Here is a 19,023-nt window from a genome sequence, read left to right as displayed (position 1 = left end):
AAAACTTCACCATTTTAAAGCTACCAAGAAGAACTTGATCGGAGGTAGTAGCCCATTCTTCCGGCACTCAGAAAAAATTGAAAGGATAAGTTGTCCAAAAAATCCAACACATTAATTTAAAAAGGGCTTTGTAAAACAGTATGAATTCAAAAACAGAAGAGAAACCTGGAGGGAGAGGCGGACGCCGGAGAGGGAGGGGCGTGAACTGAATGAATCCTGCCGGAGAGGGAGTATGCTGCCGTTGGAGAGACAGATGCCGCCAGAGAATTTTAATTCATAAGTTCAGTAATTTGTGTATACGCAATAGTTAAACTAAAACATGTCCCCTTTCATTTTCTACACCTATCAATAACTTTTCTCAAATTGTGTATCGCTTTTAAGAAAAGAAAGACATTTTCTTGTTCGCTTTGACCAACTTGCATGATTCATCTAGCTTCTGGTGAACCTCCATAACTCCAAGTGTATGCATTTTTTATTGGGTCAACTTGAGTTCATATACCTGATTTTAATTTTTCTAATTAGTTCAGTAGCTCCGTTCGTTCTTTTTTCCTTACGAAAAATTCGACTGGATCAAAACATAAAGTTTGAGCGTTGTGCATTCGTTGGCAGAGCCAGCCATACTCCCGAACTACTTGATTAGCTCTGTTTCTAATCGTATAAACAACGGACTACAATGAAAATTGCATATCAAATTCATATCCTATTAATAACTGAACCTATTTTCTTTATCAATCGTCATCAAACTAATCAAGACTCAAGATAATCAAATAAATTGAGACAAGACAAGGCAGGTCCTCTTCCCAACGCCCAGCCTTGAGGGATTAGACTGTTTCATCTTGCTGAGTTGGATAATAGAAGTGCCACCATGTTACTGAATTGGATAAAATTGAATATGGTAAAAAGTAAATCCGATTTAAATCCATTGGCAGAATATGGTTCAGAGGCTAGTACCACCATGTTGCTGACTTTGGATCTACAAGCTGGGACCAAGCCCGAATGCCCTTTTTCTGGTTCATTCGAGTTTGCTATTATCACAGGCTTCTGTCTTGAAGTTGGACTCTTTATTTTCAAGAGAGAACATGGAACTGTATCCAATGGGTGTTGTTTCTTCAAGATTTATATGCTTGCCTTACCAACTTCAGATGCATAATATGAAATAAAATTGTAATTAAAAAAAAAAGAATATAGTAAAAGTTGGATGAGATATCTGCCTTTTTCGCTCTGGTGTTTCATATGCCATTACCTGGCCTTGCACAAGGAAATCTTGTTTTGCGCAGTCCATTCGAGGTTATCCATTCAGGTAATCTCTTTTCTCCGTCATTTTATGAATGTGAGATGTTCTATACCTTCCAATGGTACTTGGTGTTCCATGGAGCCATTCCTCGAGTTTGGTCAATGGCATTTTCTCTCCTTCTCAACCTTTCAGTATGGTAGGTCTGCACTTTCTCCATAATTATTGTAACACCACCTTTTATGTATCCCAAAATCATAATAATGCTTTTCCTTTTCCTTTTCTTTACATTTCATACTTTTTTGGAGCATATGAACCTGTAAACATTTTTCTTCGGAAGATTTATTTCGTTTGATCTGCTGCATTGATAGCTTTTCCTTATTCGTAAAACAACTCTGGTGCTCGAGTTTGTATTTGTTATTTTTCCAGAAGCTTTTTTTTTTTCACAATTTTTTGCTTCAGATTCGATATAGCCAAGCAATTTCCCATGCTTGAAAGTTCCTACAAGAGTCGGACATCTCTCCCTTCAGCAAACCAAATCATTTTTGGCCCTCAACTCTGAGGCTCAGACAGTGAACTGGTGGCTCAACTTGTTCAAGTTACAAGTTGCAATTCTGGAATCAATCTTAATACACTAGGCTGAACAATGATCTGTTAGGTTCCCATTCATCTGGTTTCCCAGCTCTCATCTCATCACTTTTTGTGTGGTGAGGTTGGTATTAGCGCAAGGAGATGATGAGAGATGGATGCTAAGTGTGAAGAGGCATACCATGTGAGGTAGGCGGGAGAGGAAGTATGACATCCCACACTGGAGTGGTGATGGTACTGCATTTCCCCTTCTACAACTATTCTGTGGAAGAAGCCAGGCTTTCTTCAGCATTCGTCCGATTACTTTTTTCTAATCTAAGAGGAAAAGAATGGCAAAAACAGGAAACAATTCAGTGATATAACAAAACACAATCAAGTTCGAAAATTTTGATCGATCTATCTCTGCTTTTGTATTACTCTCTGTTTCCAGCAGCGAAACGGAAACGATAAGAAATGAGTTTGCTTAATTTATTCCTTCAAAAGTTGAGCACGGCCTTTTGCCCTTGTGTATAAAAATATTCAATGAGAAATACCTACCCATGTTGATCAAACAAATGTGAAGGTGGGAGGCGTCTTTCCAATTTTTTTTTCATTTCCTTTTTCTATCATGGTTTTAGTAAATGCAGTATCCCTTGTCCCGGTTTAGTTAACTTCAAAAATTTTTCTTTCTTGCTCTGTCGTGGGAATTCTGTTATTCATATCACATTGTTCCCTGTCTCAATTGGAATCCCTATATTTTCCTTGTATATAGCATTCTTTTTTGTGCAGCTTCTTAAAATTGATGGTATGCTACTTTGAGTGCAAGTTTTTATCTAAATTTGATCAAAACATTTTGTTCTGGTGGGGCTGCAACGAGGCTGCCTCTTTAGAACAACTTTAAAACAGGAATAATCGGATCTAGATAAAAAAAATGGCAAAATCTGTACTAAATTTAACCCATTTCATTCATAGCTGAACCAATTCCATTCACCTGATTCATGATAAAGAGTAGAACACACGCACACACACACATACACACAGATAGAGGTATGCATTTGTATATATAGGTTTGGTTTATATATATATATATATATATATATCACTTCAAACCTGGGAGTACTCAACCCTATTCAATGAACTTGACATAAATCAGGCAATTTTTTTGAGCAACTTCCTTTGGAAAAAAAAACGAAAGTTTCAAATCTGATGTGACTGAATGTGATTCAAATTTTTTGCTCAACATTTTCAGAAAACTAATTCTCAGAACATATGCCTTCTACTAATAGATACAACGACCAGAGTGTATCTGAGAGCCCTTGAAGCTTCTTTTGGACGAGGAGGAGTTGATACGAGGATGAAATGGGTTATCCATGTGCACATTCCATGTTTGCAAGCTGTGTCAAATGTCAAGTGATGAAGCAGCGAGAGAAACCACTGGTTAAACAAATGTCAACTTTGCAAATTCGGCTTACAATTCTTAATTATGCGTTCACGAAACTAACACAGACAGTCGACCCGGTCATTCGTGCATTGAGATCAGAAGCTGCTCCAGAAAGCAACGAAGGAGGGAAGCTTCTGCCCACCTTCCCTCCTGCCTAGGTATAGCTACCTTCACGTGCACCATCCATGGCCTCTCTCTCCCCACCTAGTTTAATATTATCAGTTAGTGTCTCTCTCCCTCAACCCTGTTTGGTTTAATATAATCAGTTACTTCACTGCCTAGTCTGCCTCAATTAATATAATCAGCTATTTCAGTGCCTCAGTCCTTTTCTTCCATCTTTTGATTCTGATATGCAGAATTAAACTCTGAGTGCCGTCCAAGTGAATGCTTAATCCCAGCTTTTATGATCATCTCTCTCTCTCTCTTAGATTCCTATTTTATCGGCATCTCTCTCTCTAGTAGTTAGCACACACTACTGATGATAACTTAATTAAAGGGGGTCAATAAAATCTGGCTTGGCGCGCAATGCTTCTCGCACATCAGCCGTCCGATTCTGTCAACTTGAAGGAAGCCAGCGCACTGCCCGTCCTCCCCCTCCCCCTCCCCACCACCAAGAGAATCTCTCTCTCTCTCTATAAGAAGCACTCCTCTCCCCTCTGCTACCCATCTCACATTCTCACTCGACAGAACTTCTTTTTTCCTCAGCTGATTATTCCTTCCATCTGCAATTTCTTTCTTTCCTCTGCACCAGACATGAAGCCCTCTTCCGTTGCCATCATCCTTCTTGTTCTGCTGTGCTTGGCCTCTTCTTTACAGGCAACATTACCTGATGGTCTGTAGTCACTGCTACAACTACCTTCAGAGCTTACGGCATTCCCATTTTTTGTTGGCACCTAAATATTTTCTCTTTTCACCCTTCTTCTGGTGGAAGCTTTCCCTTCTTTCCTTAGGCATTTTTAGTTATTTCCTTCTGTTGTTGTTGATGTGTATGTGTTTGCGCGCTTGCAGGGAACATGTGTGACATGAAGTGCAAGATAAGGTGCTTCAAGGCAGCGGTGAAGGATAGGTGTATGAAGTACTGTGGACTGTGCTGTGCCGAGTGCAAGTGTGTCCCTTCGGGCACCTATGGCAACAAGGACGAGTGCCCCTGCTACAGGGACAAGAAGAGCGGTTCAGGCAAACCCAAATGCCCCTGAGGGGAAGAAGCACCAAGCGCCCTCCCCTTCTCTCGCACTATTTCACAAACTCTAGTGTTCCTCTTTTTACCATGCAATGCTTCATCCCTGTGTTTTGGGAGGAAGAGATGGTCATGTGCTTCACTGGCTGTAGTAGTGTGATATGAATAAACTGTCATGTCATAGTCTTCACGTTGATGATCCTTAAGGAGGTGTGCTTAATCAATATTTTATGTTTTTTCATTTTAAAGGTCTGTGGGTTGCTTAGTTTGTATGGCTTATGAAGAGGAAAAAAGGTTAACAAAATAAGAGAAAATTTTCAGTGAAGGAAAAAAAATGTTCACTTTGTCTTCCCCTCTTGCTTCTGCTCTAATTTTTCATAAATGAACTTCGAAGAATTCAACGATCGTAGAACCTATAATATGCATTTCCCATTAAATAAAGTGGGCAAACCTATGTGACAATAAAACTCCATATCCTTCGGTCTGCTTTGTTTTATATAAGAATTAAATGAAAGCTAGATGAAAGTGGTAGTGCCTCCACATCTTCGGTCGCATCTCCGAGACGCAGAGACAAATGCAGCATGCTTCCTGCAAAAATCTGGGCGAAACTAGGCTCACGCTCTTTAGCTGGTTCATCTTTTTAAATGAACGGAACAGATTAACCTTGTTTTCTGTACAAGTGATTACTAGTTTATAACGGAACAGATTAACCTTGTTTTCTGTACAAGTGAATTACTAGTTTATAAGGGGATATTTTATAATGCACCACGTTTGGCTATTCATCAAAGCACTGTGTTACAAATCTGCACTCAAAATAACATTTTTTTATTTTCAAAATATTGTAAATATTCCTTTATAAAACAATAACTTAAAAAAAAAATTGATTCTCCGCTGAAAGCTTGAATTATGAATAACCACAATTATTTTTTCAATATCACCTTTGACGCTTGCCCCTTGGCACATGTGATGCAAATGCGATTAGGGCTTTGTCGTTTTATCTTTCAAGTTTCCAATCCAATGTAACAATGAACTTTTGTTTTCACAAGCCAGCTGACGTTAGGCACATCATGTCAATTGGCAATTGAGATACACCTTGGATATTGAACTCTGCAGATGAAAATTGGGCTGGGGCATCACCCCTCCATTTATTCAAAAGAACAAAAGAATAAGAGATTGATATTGAACTCTCGATTTTCTTTGGATCAACAAGATTTTTTCATCATCAAGAGTCAAGAGAGGATGAAATATAAAAAAAAGGTCCATTTGGCAATAGTAACACGCTATTGCTAACATACTATTACTGTATCACAAATCAGCCCCCGAAAAATGGGACAAATTTGTGAATCATAATAACAAGTGTTCCTGAGTTTGCTTCGTTTTTTCTGAGACAGTAACAGTGTGTTACTAATTGTCATACGACCCTAAAAGATCTCAATAAGGATTTCAATAAAGCCATAAGAGGTTACAATGAAGATGGCAGAGGTGGCCTAGGACCAAGTGGACAAGGTATCCTTACCCTGTTCCACCCCAAGCTGCATATATCAGATACTGCTCTGTATACCAAACTTTGAATTGTATATCTTAGCTATTTGTACACCTTGCCACCTCGATCCCTCCTTGAGTTCATTTGTTCATGACTTACTCTAATACGCCTTCACCCGTCAAATACTGTCAGATAGAGATTTTGGAAAAGCTTTGGTCTTTAACATGTATTGATGGAGGTCTCTGTCCTCCGCTATTTTTGAATTGAGATGTGCGGTCGAGACAGAACATCTATCTCAGACGATTTCCTCACTACGTTCTCACTTCCATATTAGCATTATGATGCACAAATTGTTATTCTAGCACCTTTGAGAATCTGGCGTTTATTATTGGTCTTCTATTCATGAGAAATTAAGATAGGTTACAGAGTCTCCATGTATCTTTTGTGGCCAGTAAAGCATGCAAAGGGGACGATTACTAGTGCGAGGCGGTGGCAGGGCTAGGATTCTTTGGCTGTGGGGCACCTGAGTTGCAAGCCTACGTCCGATGCAGGCATTCAATGTAATTTTCAAGTCACCACTGTCTGATTATGAGCTCTTGCAAACTTTTTCTTGCAACAATTTCTTTATCAGAATGTCACCTTCATTGAAAGTCAAAACCAATCATACAAGACGTTGCATCAATGGAAGACTCGCTGCATTCACAACTTGAGGGCAGTATTTTTCTGACATTTTTCATAATCATGGAGCTTAAGTAAAAAATTACGAGTAACGATCAAAGTATTTTCGATCTATTTACTCCTGTTATGATCAAGCCCGTTCATTTGGGTGAACCCACAAACACACAAAGCAAGAGAGAGAGAGAGAGAGAGTTCAGAGTCTCACGAATTGTGATATAACCCCCAAAAAAATTGCATTTATCATAATTTTGATACTAGTCAGAGTTTTTACAAATACTGATGCTGAAACCCTATCAAATGATAAACCTTTTTTGATTATAGAAGTTCTGTTCAATTTCCTCTCAATCTCCAAAACCTCCAATTTTTACACCCTAGTAGTGTTAGGAGAAGAATGGCTTTTGGGAAGAAGTGTACGTTGTACCTGAACTTCCTCATAAGGGTTGAAGCTCTTGCTCGGGAACCACAGCATCCACGGGTTTGTAGGCCCCCAGTGCCGCTTGTGAATGTCGCCTCCAAACATACCATCCAATAAAAGCTGAAGAAATCAGCATAACAACTAGCATAGTTGCCGCGATCACAACCAACATGTGCCGTTGCAGCCACGTCCTAAATTATACAGAAAGAAAACGGCAAAAGGTTCTAAAAGCATCAGACTATGTGCAGGGTTGCAGCCATAGCAAGCAGGTCTTGCTGCAGAAAGTGTCCTACAGACTGCAGAAAAAAGAATGAGAAAAGTCTAGTCTACAAATTTAACATTTTTGGACTCCAGTTTTCATTTTGACATTCCTTGACACTGCATGGGCATTTCATTTTTTTTGGAACAATAAAATGTCTAGAAAAGTGGAGACTTCGTGCCATGCGCCTGACACTCAAGTATCTCTTACAAAAAAATGTCCACTAGAGATAATGTATTAAATACTTGGAAGCTCATTTTTCTTTGATATCAGTTCTGGAGAATTGAAGAGTTAAACCTAGTCATAAACCTGAGATTGATGTGAATTGGGCAAAGAAGAGGTCTCTCTCTCTCTCTCTCTCTCTTTCTCTCGCACGCACTGTGTGAGTGTAGCATAGCTGGTCGGGCCTGCAGCACGCCAAGTAACTTGTTTTAGGTTCAATTTCCATGGGCACTACCTACCAGTCAGTTCGGCTAAGGGGTTGCCCTAACTGGGTCAAGTGACAGGAGTTATGGTTTTTGTCTCCTCTGTCTCTCTCTCCCCCATAAGTCTGAGCACCTAATTTTCTAAGGCCACTAGAGCCTGATACCGTGTCAGGATCCATGTGCAAATTTGAGTGCTAGTAGTAACAAGCCAAACAAGCTAAATAGTTTGTTCAGCCCTAAGTCACACAGACTCTTCTATTTTACTGCCGCACCCGAGTCATGTCGAGTCGAGTGCGTCCCAGACATGGGTGCGGCTCCGACTCGCACCTGAGCCTAATTAACGTGAGTCGGATGCGGTCAGCCTCACCAGACTATATTTGTCCATTTCTGACACACACCCGACTCGCGTCAAACTCGAGTCGGGTGCGGTCAACCATCATCTGGTCTAAATGTGTCCCATTTTTTGGTATTATTGTTGTATACATTTTAGCATTTTATTTTGGATGCTTGTTCAGTTGTTCCTGAATCTACCATAAAAGTTTCAAAGTTCAACTAACAATATATAATTATGTATTGTCAGTCGTGTACATATGGCAGCCGTGCATATATACTTTGCAACTAATATAGTGATATATTGTATGTTATAAGCTTATAATATATAATATAAGCCTTTTTATATATGCATTGTGCAGCCAACCAGCCGTGGTTAGTGTTGTTCTTTCGAAGTTTTAATTTCAAATTTTCAATTTCTGTTTTTTATGTTAGACTGTTAGTATGTCATATTACTAAATTACTATATATAATATATTATATATAATATATGTTGTTCTGATATTTTCCTATGCAATACAATTATGCAACTATGTTACATACATTAATAATTAAATTGTAATAATAACATATACATGCTTATTCTGTTATATTTATAATAAATTAATCATAATAATAATAATAATAAAATACCCTCGCCGCATTGCCACACCTAAATTTTTTGGAATGTGCCGCTCCGGCACCCGCACCCCGCACTCATGTGACATAGGTTCAGCCACATTAATTAGTATGAATGTCCATCAATGAATGGAGAATGAGCTCCACCCATTGTCACAGAAAACCCATCCTTTAAGAAAAAAAACTGTCTTTTTCCCCTTAAAAAAACTCTAAAATGAATTTTTGGCGTTTTTGTCACATTTTTTTCTTGTTATATGTTAATTTTGCCTTAAAATTTAAAACTTCAATTAAATTATTTCTATCATTACTTAAAACATAGCCGTATCATTTTATAAAGTTATTTTTTATGTTTTTTTGTTAGTTTTCATTTATTTACTTTTTCTTAATTTTTATGAATTTTTTTCTTTTATAAAAAATTGCCAAATTTTTCCCGAGATTTTCCGCTTACCAAAAAATACCCGATAAAATCCTCATTGTTTAAAACCCATTAATATTTGTGACAATGGCTCCACTTTTGTGAAAAAAACTGACCACATTCCTGCCTGCTTTACAAGAGGTTTACTTCTAGATATCGTTCTTAAAATTTGATAATATAAAATGTACCAAGTGTAGAGCACAACATGTTGCAAACATTAATAACACATAAAATTGTACATGTAAAATTTTATTTGCTGACAAGTGACAAGACCACACGAGCTGGACTTAGATCATGCTAGGCTACCAGGTCATTTATGTTTATAAACAACATGAGTACTATGTGCGAGTTCTTATAGACAAACACTCATTTGCCAGTCCTAGGTTACAGCATGATTTTAAATGAATATGCAACATAATCCTGTTGATGAAAATGTAGTGAATGAAGATTAATATTTTTGGCAAAAAATCATAGAGGCTTGCTGTAGTAGAAAGTCTAACATAAGCCACAAACCAGTTTAACATAACTAGCGGATAATATTTCTTATTTACTTTGCACCAGTAGAAACAAGTACCTTTCAGAAGGCTGATCAATTTCCCAACCTAGCAACCTGTAGCTCCCAAATGTACTAGGAAGGTTCATACGATGTTCAGCCACTAGAGTGTGTATTCTCTGCAAATACAATGCAGCTGTTACATGGCAGGTAAAAGACAGAAGATGGTGATGAAGTAATATTTATCAACCATCAAAAGGTACATGCGAAATAAGAATGCTACCTCTACAGTCGCATTTGATATGTAACCAGTGGAACCATCTGGATATACTGAGCAACTAACAACTGAACCACTAACATCACCTGTAAAGTTTACTATGCGGACCTGAAATTGTTCATCATGGAATAAGTTTAGATAATCCCCTGGTGTAACAATTGGTTTAACAAAAAAGAACACTGAAAATTGACCTGATATGAGTTCACTTCTAATTCATGTACAATGCTTTCTTCAAGTTCATGAATGTGAGGGATGAGGTCGGAAAGCTTTATGGTCAGATGAAGTACAAATCTTATGAATCCAACTCTTTGTGTGCTACCTGAACAATATGAACAATTCAATAATAGAGCATGATAGCACAGAAAAGCACAGACCTAACTATCCTAAGCATAATACGAATGCTAACAGAGCCCTAGGGGTTGTTTGATGAGGGCGGAAATGTGGAATTCTGGAATTAAAATTTTTATTTTTGATGGAATGGGATTATGTTATCAAACAAAGAATTTTGATTCCAGAATTATAAGTTCATTCCTGAACCAAAATTCCATAATTGCGATTTTACCCTAGGGGTGGAATTATGATTCCAGAATTTTAGAATTTTTTAACTCTCTTTGGGGTAGATGTCATGAAGGTTTTAATTCATCAATTATACAATTTTAATTCATGTTTTATCAAACACGTCGTTTTCGATTCTGGAATCAAAATTCCAGACTACTGAACAGAAAGGGAAACCAGAACTGGAATTTTCATTCCAATTCGAGTTTGAGGTAGAATTTTGTTTCTAGAATTTTAATTCTATAATCAAAATTCAATATTGTCAAACACCCCCCTATGACTGCATATTTCCAGAAGCACATTTCGGTAAGATGTTGCTTTTTACTAGCACTAGTTACTGACTGAACACACTTAGAAAAGTATACATTGTGTGAATGTGCATGTATACATATGTGAATGAGAGAGAGCGAGAGAGAGGGAGATGCACAAAAAACTTAATTTCAATAATTCCTGTCACAGGCAAGCATCATATTAACTTCAGAAATGTAAACAGTGATAAAACATAATTTAATCATTCCCTTAGTAGTTAAATTGGTACTTCATATTATTTTGAGTCTGCATTTCACAGTAGTTAAATTGATATTGTCATTTGTGTGAGTATTCACAGCTTAGGCATAAGAGCTGATAATATTGAATGTTTAACAAAAGTAAGAGCAGCCCACCCAGACTCCATTCAAGAAAATTAAATCAATAATCTACGAAGTACACAGACCAGTTTTGTGAAATCTAGCATATACTGCCGCCTCTCATATGGACCAAAATATGCACATGAACTTGCAGCAAAGCATGAAGGTTAGCATAGCTATTACTTATTTAGGTGCACAAAACAGAAAGTACTTTTAGGTTGTGAATTGCCATAGAACCATCAAAGCAGCAGGAATTGATTATGCATTGCTAGAGAACAACCAAAAGAAGCATAAAAATTATGTAAATATGAATCAGACAAAGTACCTGATTACCCTAAAATGTATAGTATCCAGAATTTGTTTTGGTCAAATTCACATCCAAAATGTTCAGTAGAGGTACATGAACTTGCACATGCAATAACACAGCTTACCACAGCCAATCTGAGCACAGGTTTCGTCGAACTCCAGAACGTCAAAATATCAAACTTTTATTTAATAGGTGGGCAACCGAGTCATACATACTCAAGTCCCACATAACCAATTATTTCTTACATGGTTGATATTGAAAAATCACCTGTTCAAATGTCGGATACGATATGAATATGTTTTCATAAGGTCTCATATCAAGGGGCCAGAGTTTTGTGCATACTGAAGCCTCAAAAGTTCATTTTTTACGGAAAAAATCAATTACAGCAAATGAAATCTGATATTGCCCATTGTGTACATAGGCATGCATATTCTAATTATACAACCACTGGCAGTAAGACTTGGATTATGAAATTACTGCAGAACATTGATTTTCATCAGCTTTGGTTATGTAGCTCCAAAATAGTACAATGAAAATTAACATCCATTTGCATACTAGAAGACCTGAAGCGGAAGACATTGGTGGTTGACTAGGAGGCATAGACGGTAAGCTCGGCATGGTTGAGTTCTTCTCAGGAGCTGGCGGTTCTGCTGATGGAGGTGCTTCATTAAGTTGAAGTCTGTCCCACAATTCTGAACAATTGGTCTTCCAAAATCCAATCTTTTCATTTGCACGATCATAAGTTACTAGAGTGTTGCGCACAATAATCCCTGCATAATGCTACATTATCAATCACCAATGGAATCCCACATATTCCATGAGATTTTTCAATATTGCCTCATTAATGTGAGGATGTGAAGGACCTTAAGTTGCACAAAAAGGCTTTCAGTTTGACCAGTATGTAAATAGCTTTTCACACGATAAAGCCTTGATAAACAAGCAATTTTTTAGGAAATTGCACAAGCATACATGCACATACAAAAGTGTGATCCTGGCACACTGACAACTCTGTATCTTTCTCCTTATTGAATTTTTGCTTTCGTAGTATCAAATGATAGATGAAGAGGAGTTGTGATGGTGTTTCATACATGGAGTTGTCAAGATAGAGTTTCCACATGCACATGCATACACACACGTGGAAACATGGATCCTGACTACTGCAAAATGACATTCCCTAACTACTCTCTCCCTTTTTTCCTTGAATATATTTTCTTCAGCATTTAATGAAGAAAGAGATAGAGTGGTCGGAGAATATCGGTTTTGCAGTAGTCAGGACACACACACACACACACACATATATATATAGCCTTTTGATTGGAGACACACATCCGACATGGATTGCATATTAAGTACGTGTTTCATATTTTATTTTGCAACATAAAAACATGCTTTTGTGAGTAAAGAAATTTGAATCAATGACATTCTACATCCCTTGAGACACATGGGCAAATGCATTGAGTGCATGTTGCCAGGCAAACCATGTAGATAAAGTAAAGGTTCAAACTTGTTTGGGTTCAATTAAGCTGAGGTAAAAAGTAGATGTTCAAGCCTGGTGAGAAGTAATAATTCAAGAATCAGGCCTCACAGTACATGCCATAGGAAGTGCAAATGGATTTTTGATGAGGGTTTTGACATGTCCGGCTGTGCAGGATCAAATTTTAACCCAAGCAGCAATATATTCAGTCCCAGATTTGACCTATTTGCATCCCTATATGCCATACCAGGCAACATGAGACCCTTGCTTATGAGCTTTAAGCATGTAATGATGATGAAAACCGAAAAGAATGGGAGGAACACATGTTAAATCAACCCAGCCAATCTGGTCAAGCAGAAGGGCCTTATTTTCTAGGGAAAAAAATATATATAACCATAATTAAGAAGCCACAAGATGAACTATACAAAGCTTAAGCCAAGCACTTTGAACAGCCAGAACCATGTTATCACAATCTCATTTTATGATGAAATTTATACAATCTTAGTTGTGATGCTGCAAAATGAAAACACATATAGATAGAAATACCTCCCAAAAGGGTTGTAGGATCTCTCCCGTTCTGAAAAACTCCCAGACAGTAGGCACCATGCACCTTGGAATGCTTTTTTTTTTTTTTTCATAGATAAGATAGAATCAGAAAGTTTGTTCAACATTGTAAACAGAAATAAGACCCATGAACATATCAAAGAATGAATAAAACCAACCAATCAGGCTTCTAGAACAAGACGACACACAGTAATGAAAAAAACAATTACCCTGAATAAATAGTTTTCAGGAGACAGAGATAGTTTTTGCCCATTGCTGAATACCATGTCGACTGTGGGAAATGTCTCTGAGAGTCGGGAGATGTCACTGATTGCATCCAATGAAATAGTCAGGAACAAACTTCATAAATACATTAATGACAATAATGCATGATGCACAAAACCCTAACAAACCAGGACTTAGTCAGAAGTAGGTTGTAGTATGTGCTCTCTTATGTCACATGAGTATGGCTGACATAGTCAACTGTTATGCTCTTAGAAATGAAAACATCAAAATGAATATAACATCCATGGTTGGCATTCAAGTGTATAATATATTTTTCATTAAGTATGAAATGTAGACATCCAACTTGGGTCCACAAAGCTCTAAAATCTTTTGAAGGAATTGCAAGAGAACAAGACGCAAGATCCATCACCTTCCTGCTCCAGCAAAACAAATGTCATGATATGAAGGATCTGGGCCCGGAATTCGCTTGAGGGACTGAAGGCTTTTGAATATCTACCATTGAGAATAAAAATTAAAGCAAGCAAAAAAATAAGCAAGTACATATAACAGCCAGAGGGAAAAGCAAGATCTATAAAAGAAATATTCCAAGATATAGGACTGCAGTCCAAGCTTCTCATTCTATGTAATGTTGCCTTACCACCAAGTGTATGTGCTACACAAATTTCTACCCTTGAGAATTGAGAGCATTGTCTTAAGTTGTATCCACCCTTTGTATATGTTGCCATTGCAATTAGATAGAAGGGGAAGAGATGGAGAGAGAGACAGAGAGAGCACTCACAGCATCTCGAAATGCAACAAAGGCTGCCTCTGGTAGGTAAGCATATGTTGTACCACTATCCAGAACCGTACCATGTTTGCCGTTGAATATACTTGGATTTAACTGCAACTTCTTTCCAGCTACATGCATTTCCCTCAGCTCAATATTGTAATAAGGACTGTTTCCACCCCAAAACTAGAGTAAATGTGCGATATTACTAAATGTACATGTCAGGAAATCGAGAATCATGACGTCTCTGAAATTTAATTGGCAACAATACCTGCGACCAGGATCTGATGGAGAAAACACCATTCCAGGAGGAGGGGAAATTCCACCTAGAACCATTGCACCCCCACCAACTTCCATCCCTCCATAACATAAAGAAAACGAATCACTTATTACACCCTCTTCCACAAGTTGATCCATGATACTAAGTTGACCTCGTCCCAGCCCCATAATTCCATCAGCACGCTGACTGTATAGATCACCAGTTTCTGAGTTCTCACAGCCAAAAACAAGATGCTGTGGTTTAAGAGAACTCTCATTACCAAATGACACAATGTCTTTACCTAGTACACCACTACTGGAACTCATTTCTGCATATTGCCTTTCATAAGTGCACTGCGCATTATCTTTATCGCAAGTACAGTCAATATTACACTTCACTGGCTCGTAGGTACTGGATTGACTGGTTTGGAACTTAGGATCCTGACCACCAAAATAATTCAAAAATGTAAATTGTTAATGAAAAAGTGAGGATAAAATTGTTATATGAGGAAAAAAGAACATAATAAATGCACCAATATAAAGAGAAACTACATCAGGCATCAAATATTTTTTGAAATAACAACCAGTGCCTTCTTTTTGTCTAGCAAAAGCTCTGCGATGTTTGATAGATTATGAAAAAAAAGGTGGCTTCCACTACTTTTGGTAAAACTTTGCTGCCAAAGCAAAAGATCTGCCCAGCTATCAAACAAGGCCTGGTGTATCTTTACTGCACTCAATTCATAACTGAAAAAAAAACGGTAAAGAGAAGGGCATGAAGAAATTCTGTTTTTATCATTTGAAAGAAAGAAAAAGGAAAAATGCAAATGGATTTTTTTTTCCTGTTACATTATTAGACTTTGGAGGTTTCATAAGACAACAAAACGATAAGACAACAAAACGATGCAACTTTCCTGCCAAACTGTAACTCCTAATCCAATTGTCACCCACATTGATAAGATCTGCCTAGTGAAATCTAGATCAATAAAGAAACCAAACCAAAGGCAGTTCATTTTATTCCTACAGTACATTCTTTAACAGAAAACCAGAAGTCCAATCTCCTATATCTACATCTTTACACAACTAAATCGACCAAATAAAGGCACTCCCTAAAAATGTTTGATGTTGGTGCTCTCCCCTACTTGTTTCTTACATAATTGATATAAGGTCGTTCTAATGTTTGAGATGATAACATAGTTGTTTCCACCCGCAAACACATTATAACCAAACCACATTCTTAAAGGGGAGATAAAGCTTAAGGGAATGACGCACTTACAAATTAGTTTTTCCTTAACATTAGCAACCTATCTAGGACCTTCTCTTCCAAATCAATCTTAATAAGGAACTCAACGGTTGAATTCCTAGTTCACTCGGTAGTGCATAAGGCATGTGACAATATCGTCATCGCTGAGTAGGATGTCACACAGCCAAAAATGGAAAAGCCCATTTCAGATTTTTCTCTAGGATTCATGTTCGATTACTGTCCTGTGATATACACATTATCTGAACAGTCTCCCCACCTCCTCCCACACAAATTTTTAGCACAAGACTGTCCTTTCCATTTAAAACTTCTCACTAGAATTCGAAGTTTAACCTGTACTTGCCTGATGATTTCCACACTGTTCACAAGTATCGCAAGGGACGTAAGTAACAGTACTGCCTGAGTCGACTATAAGTGCGAATTCTTGAGGAGGTGTTCCAATAAACAGCCTAGTCGTGTAATACCTGCACAAAAACGAAGATACATTACGCTTCCCATCCGCAATGCTTGATACTGTATATAACACATCCCAACAATTCGAACAAGTATATTCTCTTTCTGATGCATTTTCTAGTCACAGCTATTTGATCCGCGTTCAAGCATCGCTATCGACCAAAAAAGGAAAACAAGCAAGATCTTTCCATGTACTATAGAAAGAGACAAGAACTATCTAGCAAAAACGCAAAATTTTACCCATTAAGGAGAAGATCGTCGTATAACTTCATGTGGGCATTCGATATCTGATGCGAGTCAGTCGCCTGCGCCTTCCGGCGGTGCTCTTCTCTGATGAATTGCCACGACAAGTTGGCGGGCGTCAGAACCAGCGGCAAGATCATCGGCGATCCACGACCGCCGAGGACGCCCTGGTTCAGATGCAGGCCGACACGACCACCACCACCAACCTCCGAACCTCTGTATAATTCACGGCAGAAACAAAGATCGCAAAGAAGGCCTACGCAGAGTAGAGCCCAAAGGCGCGTAATCAACGCCATGGATGGGCAGATCCAAACGGGAAATGGTACAATCCAGCGGTGGACGAATTAGATCGGGCATCAGATGAAGCGGATGACGCGTTCCGAGACCATTCGGCAGAGACAAACGGGGGGTCGCAATGAAAGTTTGCTGTGGAGGGAGGGGCCTGAGGAAAGATGCCCCCCGGACACGATGGCAGCTCGGAAGTCCTCCCCACTCAAGAGAGAGAGAGAGTGCCTGTGTTCTTGAGAAAGGAGGGCGGCCGCGAGTTTATAGTCCTCTGGCAACCGTTGACATTGGGTTTAGCAGTACGTTCCACGATCCTTTTTTTATAACGATTAATATGAGGGTTTTAAGCAAAAAATTAGCCGCTCACACAACTTAAAAAGCTTAACGGTCAAAAGTTGTATTCTCTTGTTAATTTGATCAAACTAAAGCATGTTAAACAATAACCAAAGTATCTCTGCATTCAAATCAAGTTTAACATATTGATGCATGGTTTTAAGGAGTCAATATGAAGTCTCCGAAAGCATCAAATTTTATACCTCCTTATATTATATATATATATATGTATAATATAAAATAATAATAATAATTGATTGTCAATTGTTCGATTGACTGGATTGATGATCTATGTTGCGCCAAAATACGAATGGTGAGTGGTGAGTGTACTTTGATTTCATTGAACAACTTATATATATATATATATATATATATATATATGAACTCATATGTGAGAACATGAGATTGCTGAAAGACCCTTCGTTCTTCTCCGGCAAGAGATTGTCGCTGTGTCAAATCTTTTGGAATCATATATCAAGTTATCATATTTACTTTAGAAATAGATTTTATTTATCCTTAAACATATGACATATTAGCAAACCTCCCACCTTCACGAAGCAGTCAAGTTCCTTAAACCAACGAGCATAAGATTGTCGACTAGTAATAGTATAATTGAATAAAGAGCGAATCCACTAATGATTGTACACTAAATATTAGGCAATTTTAAACTATAAGATAATTTGGTGCACGTATAGATATCATTAAGATTGATCCAAAAGTGTCAACCCTCAAACTGCCGAAATCTGACATGCATGCGGAGTTGAGTAACATTTCGGACTTTGAATGCAATAAAAATGTTGAAACTCGATGAAAACACACACACACACACTCTTTTCAAACACCATTAAGAATTCGATCCTTGTTTAAAATAACCATCTTGATAATATTTAAACCCTTAAAATGCGCAGAAATTAACTTGAGAACACAACAGCTTATTTTTCTCAGTTCTTCCTTCGAGTACGCGTAATCTTGAAAGCGACTCCAGTAGACCAAGATCGAATATCTAAAGAAATCAAACAGACTCGGGTTCAAAGTTTTCTTAGAAACTTAGGTTGTCTCTTTTCGCTTTCCACGCAAGTTAAGCCTAAAACATTCATCAGGAGTTACATTAAATGTCAGGAAAGCTCCTCTGCTATTTCACGAAGGAAATGTAATGAAAAGTAAGGATCTATGATGACCTGCGTAATAAATTTTTCTAAGATTACATTTAAGGACATGGTAAACTTATTAGTGCATCCCCCATGTTCCAAAAGCTTAAAATTAAATGGAAGCTTTAGGGTGAGGCTTCATTTAATAATACATATGTTTCAGAGTAGATATGCATTTGGTAGGGCACCTTTAGGATGATTTTATGAACCCCAAGTGGCTTGGAGCATCCTTTTTTTGTTTTTGAGGAATAGCTTCCAGCCGTCACATGTCATCTCTAATGTAACACTCCACTTTTAAGAAGTTTAGTCCAATACCGTAAGTGGTTTTTCAGGGAAATATTGTTAAAGTGGTTAGTTATCCTGGTTCTTGACCTTTTAGGATGATCAAAAATAAAGATAATAAGGAGCGGGATCCGTCGAACCAGAAGCCTGAACTGGGTATAGGTCTGGTTGTTAAATCTAGCATCCTGCTTTCTCCAATTTGCAGGTGATGTTTTTGTTTGATTTTTCTAAGTTGTTTTGGAATTAGCAAGTAGAGATGCTAATGGATCGGACATAACAGACCATCTCTAAATCTGGATGTGATCGCCATTCAGATTCAGAAATCTGAGCACGATATCCGACTGAGAGACAAACTTTAACTTTATGCTGGTCGGACCTAAATTATATAAGATCCAATTAAATTAAATTCAGAAGGGCCGATCCGACGGGAATCACAA

The 19,023-nt window shown here is 37.9% G+C and overlaps 2 protein-coding genes across 2 annotated transcripts; one reads left to right on the top strand and one right to left on the bottom strand.

Moving 5' to 3' along the window:
- The first annotated feature begins 3,862 nt into the window (after positions 1-3,862).
- Positions 3,863-4,664, top strand: LOC116261106 (peamaclein-like). Its single transcript, XM_031639721.2, has 2 exons — positions 3,863-4,071; positions 4,248-4,664. The coding sequence occupies exons 1-2, from the start codon at positions 3,993-3,995 to the stop codon at positions 4,433-4,435; spliced, it is 267 nt and encodes an 88-aa protein (XP_031495581.1). The 5' UTR covers positions 3,863-3,992; the 3' UTR covers positions 4,436-4,664.
- Positions 4,665-6,785: 2,121 nt separating this feature from the next.
- On the bottom strand, positions 6,786-17,074 carry LOC116260449 (aspartic proteinase 36-like). Its single transcript, XM_031638798.2, has 12 exons — positions 16,536-17,074; positions 16,186-16,306; positions 14,598-15,025; positions 14,339-14,495; positions 13,970-14,052; positions 13,545-13,641; positions 13,318-13,390; positions 11,861-12,067; positions 10,001-10,128; positions 9,816-9,917; positions 9,614-9,711; positions 6,786-7,183 (listed from the first exon to the last, which is right to left on the bottom strand). The coding sequence occupies exons 1-12, from the start codon at positions 16,832-16,834 to the stop codon at positions 7,009-7,011; spliced, it is 1,968 nt and encodes a 655-aa protein (XP_031494658.1). The 5' UTR covers positions 16,835-17,074; the 3' UTR covers positions 6,786-7,008.
- Between the last annotated feature and the right edge of the window lie 1,949 nt (positions 17,075-19,023).

The sequence above is a fragment of the Nymphaea colorata genome, chromosome 9 (genome assembly GCF_008831285.2).
Source record: "Nymphaea colorata isolate Beijing-Zhang1983 chromosome 9, ASM883128v2, whole genome shotgun sequence".
In the NCBI taxonomy this organism is placed as follows: domain Eukaryota; kingdom Viridiplantae; phylum Streptophyta; class Magnoliopsida; order Nymphaeales; family Nymphaeaceae; genus Nymphaea; species Nymphaea colorata.
The sequence above is the reverse complement of the archived record's forward strand: the minus strand, read 5'-3'. Positions and strand labels throughout refer to the sequence as shown.

Excerpts from the sequence above, each read along its gene's own strand:
- LOC116261106 (XM_031639721.2), top strand. The coding sequence starts at position 3,993 with ATGAAGCCCTCTTCCGTTGCCATCATCCTTCTTGTTCTGCTGTGCTTG. Across the intron at positions 4,072-4,247 it reads ACAGGCAACATTACCTGATG|GGAACATGTGTGACATGAAG; the intron begins GTCTGTAGTCAC and ends GCGCGCTTGCAG.
- LOC116260449 (XM_031638798.2), bottom strand. The coding sequence starts at position 16,834 with ATGGCGTTGATTACGCGCCTTTGGGCTCTACTCTGCGTAGGCCTTCTT. Across the intron at positions 13,642-13,969 it reads TGTTTTGCTGGAGCAGGAAG|TGACATCTCCCGACTCTCAG; the intron begins GTGATGGATCTT and ends GGATGCAATCAG. Across the intron at positions 13,391-13,544 it reads CTGAAAACTATTTATTCAGG|CATTCCAAGGTGCATGGTGC; the intron begins GTAATTGTTTTT and ends AAAAAAAAAAAG.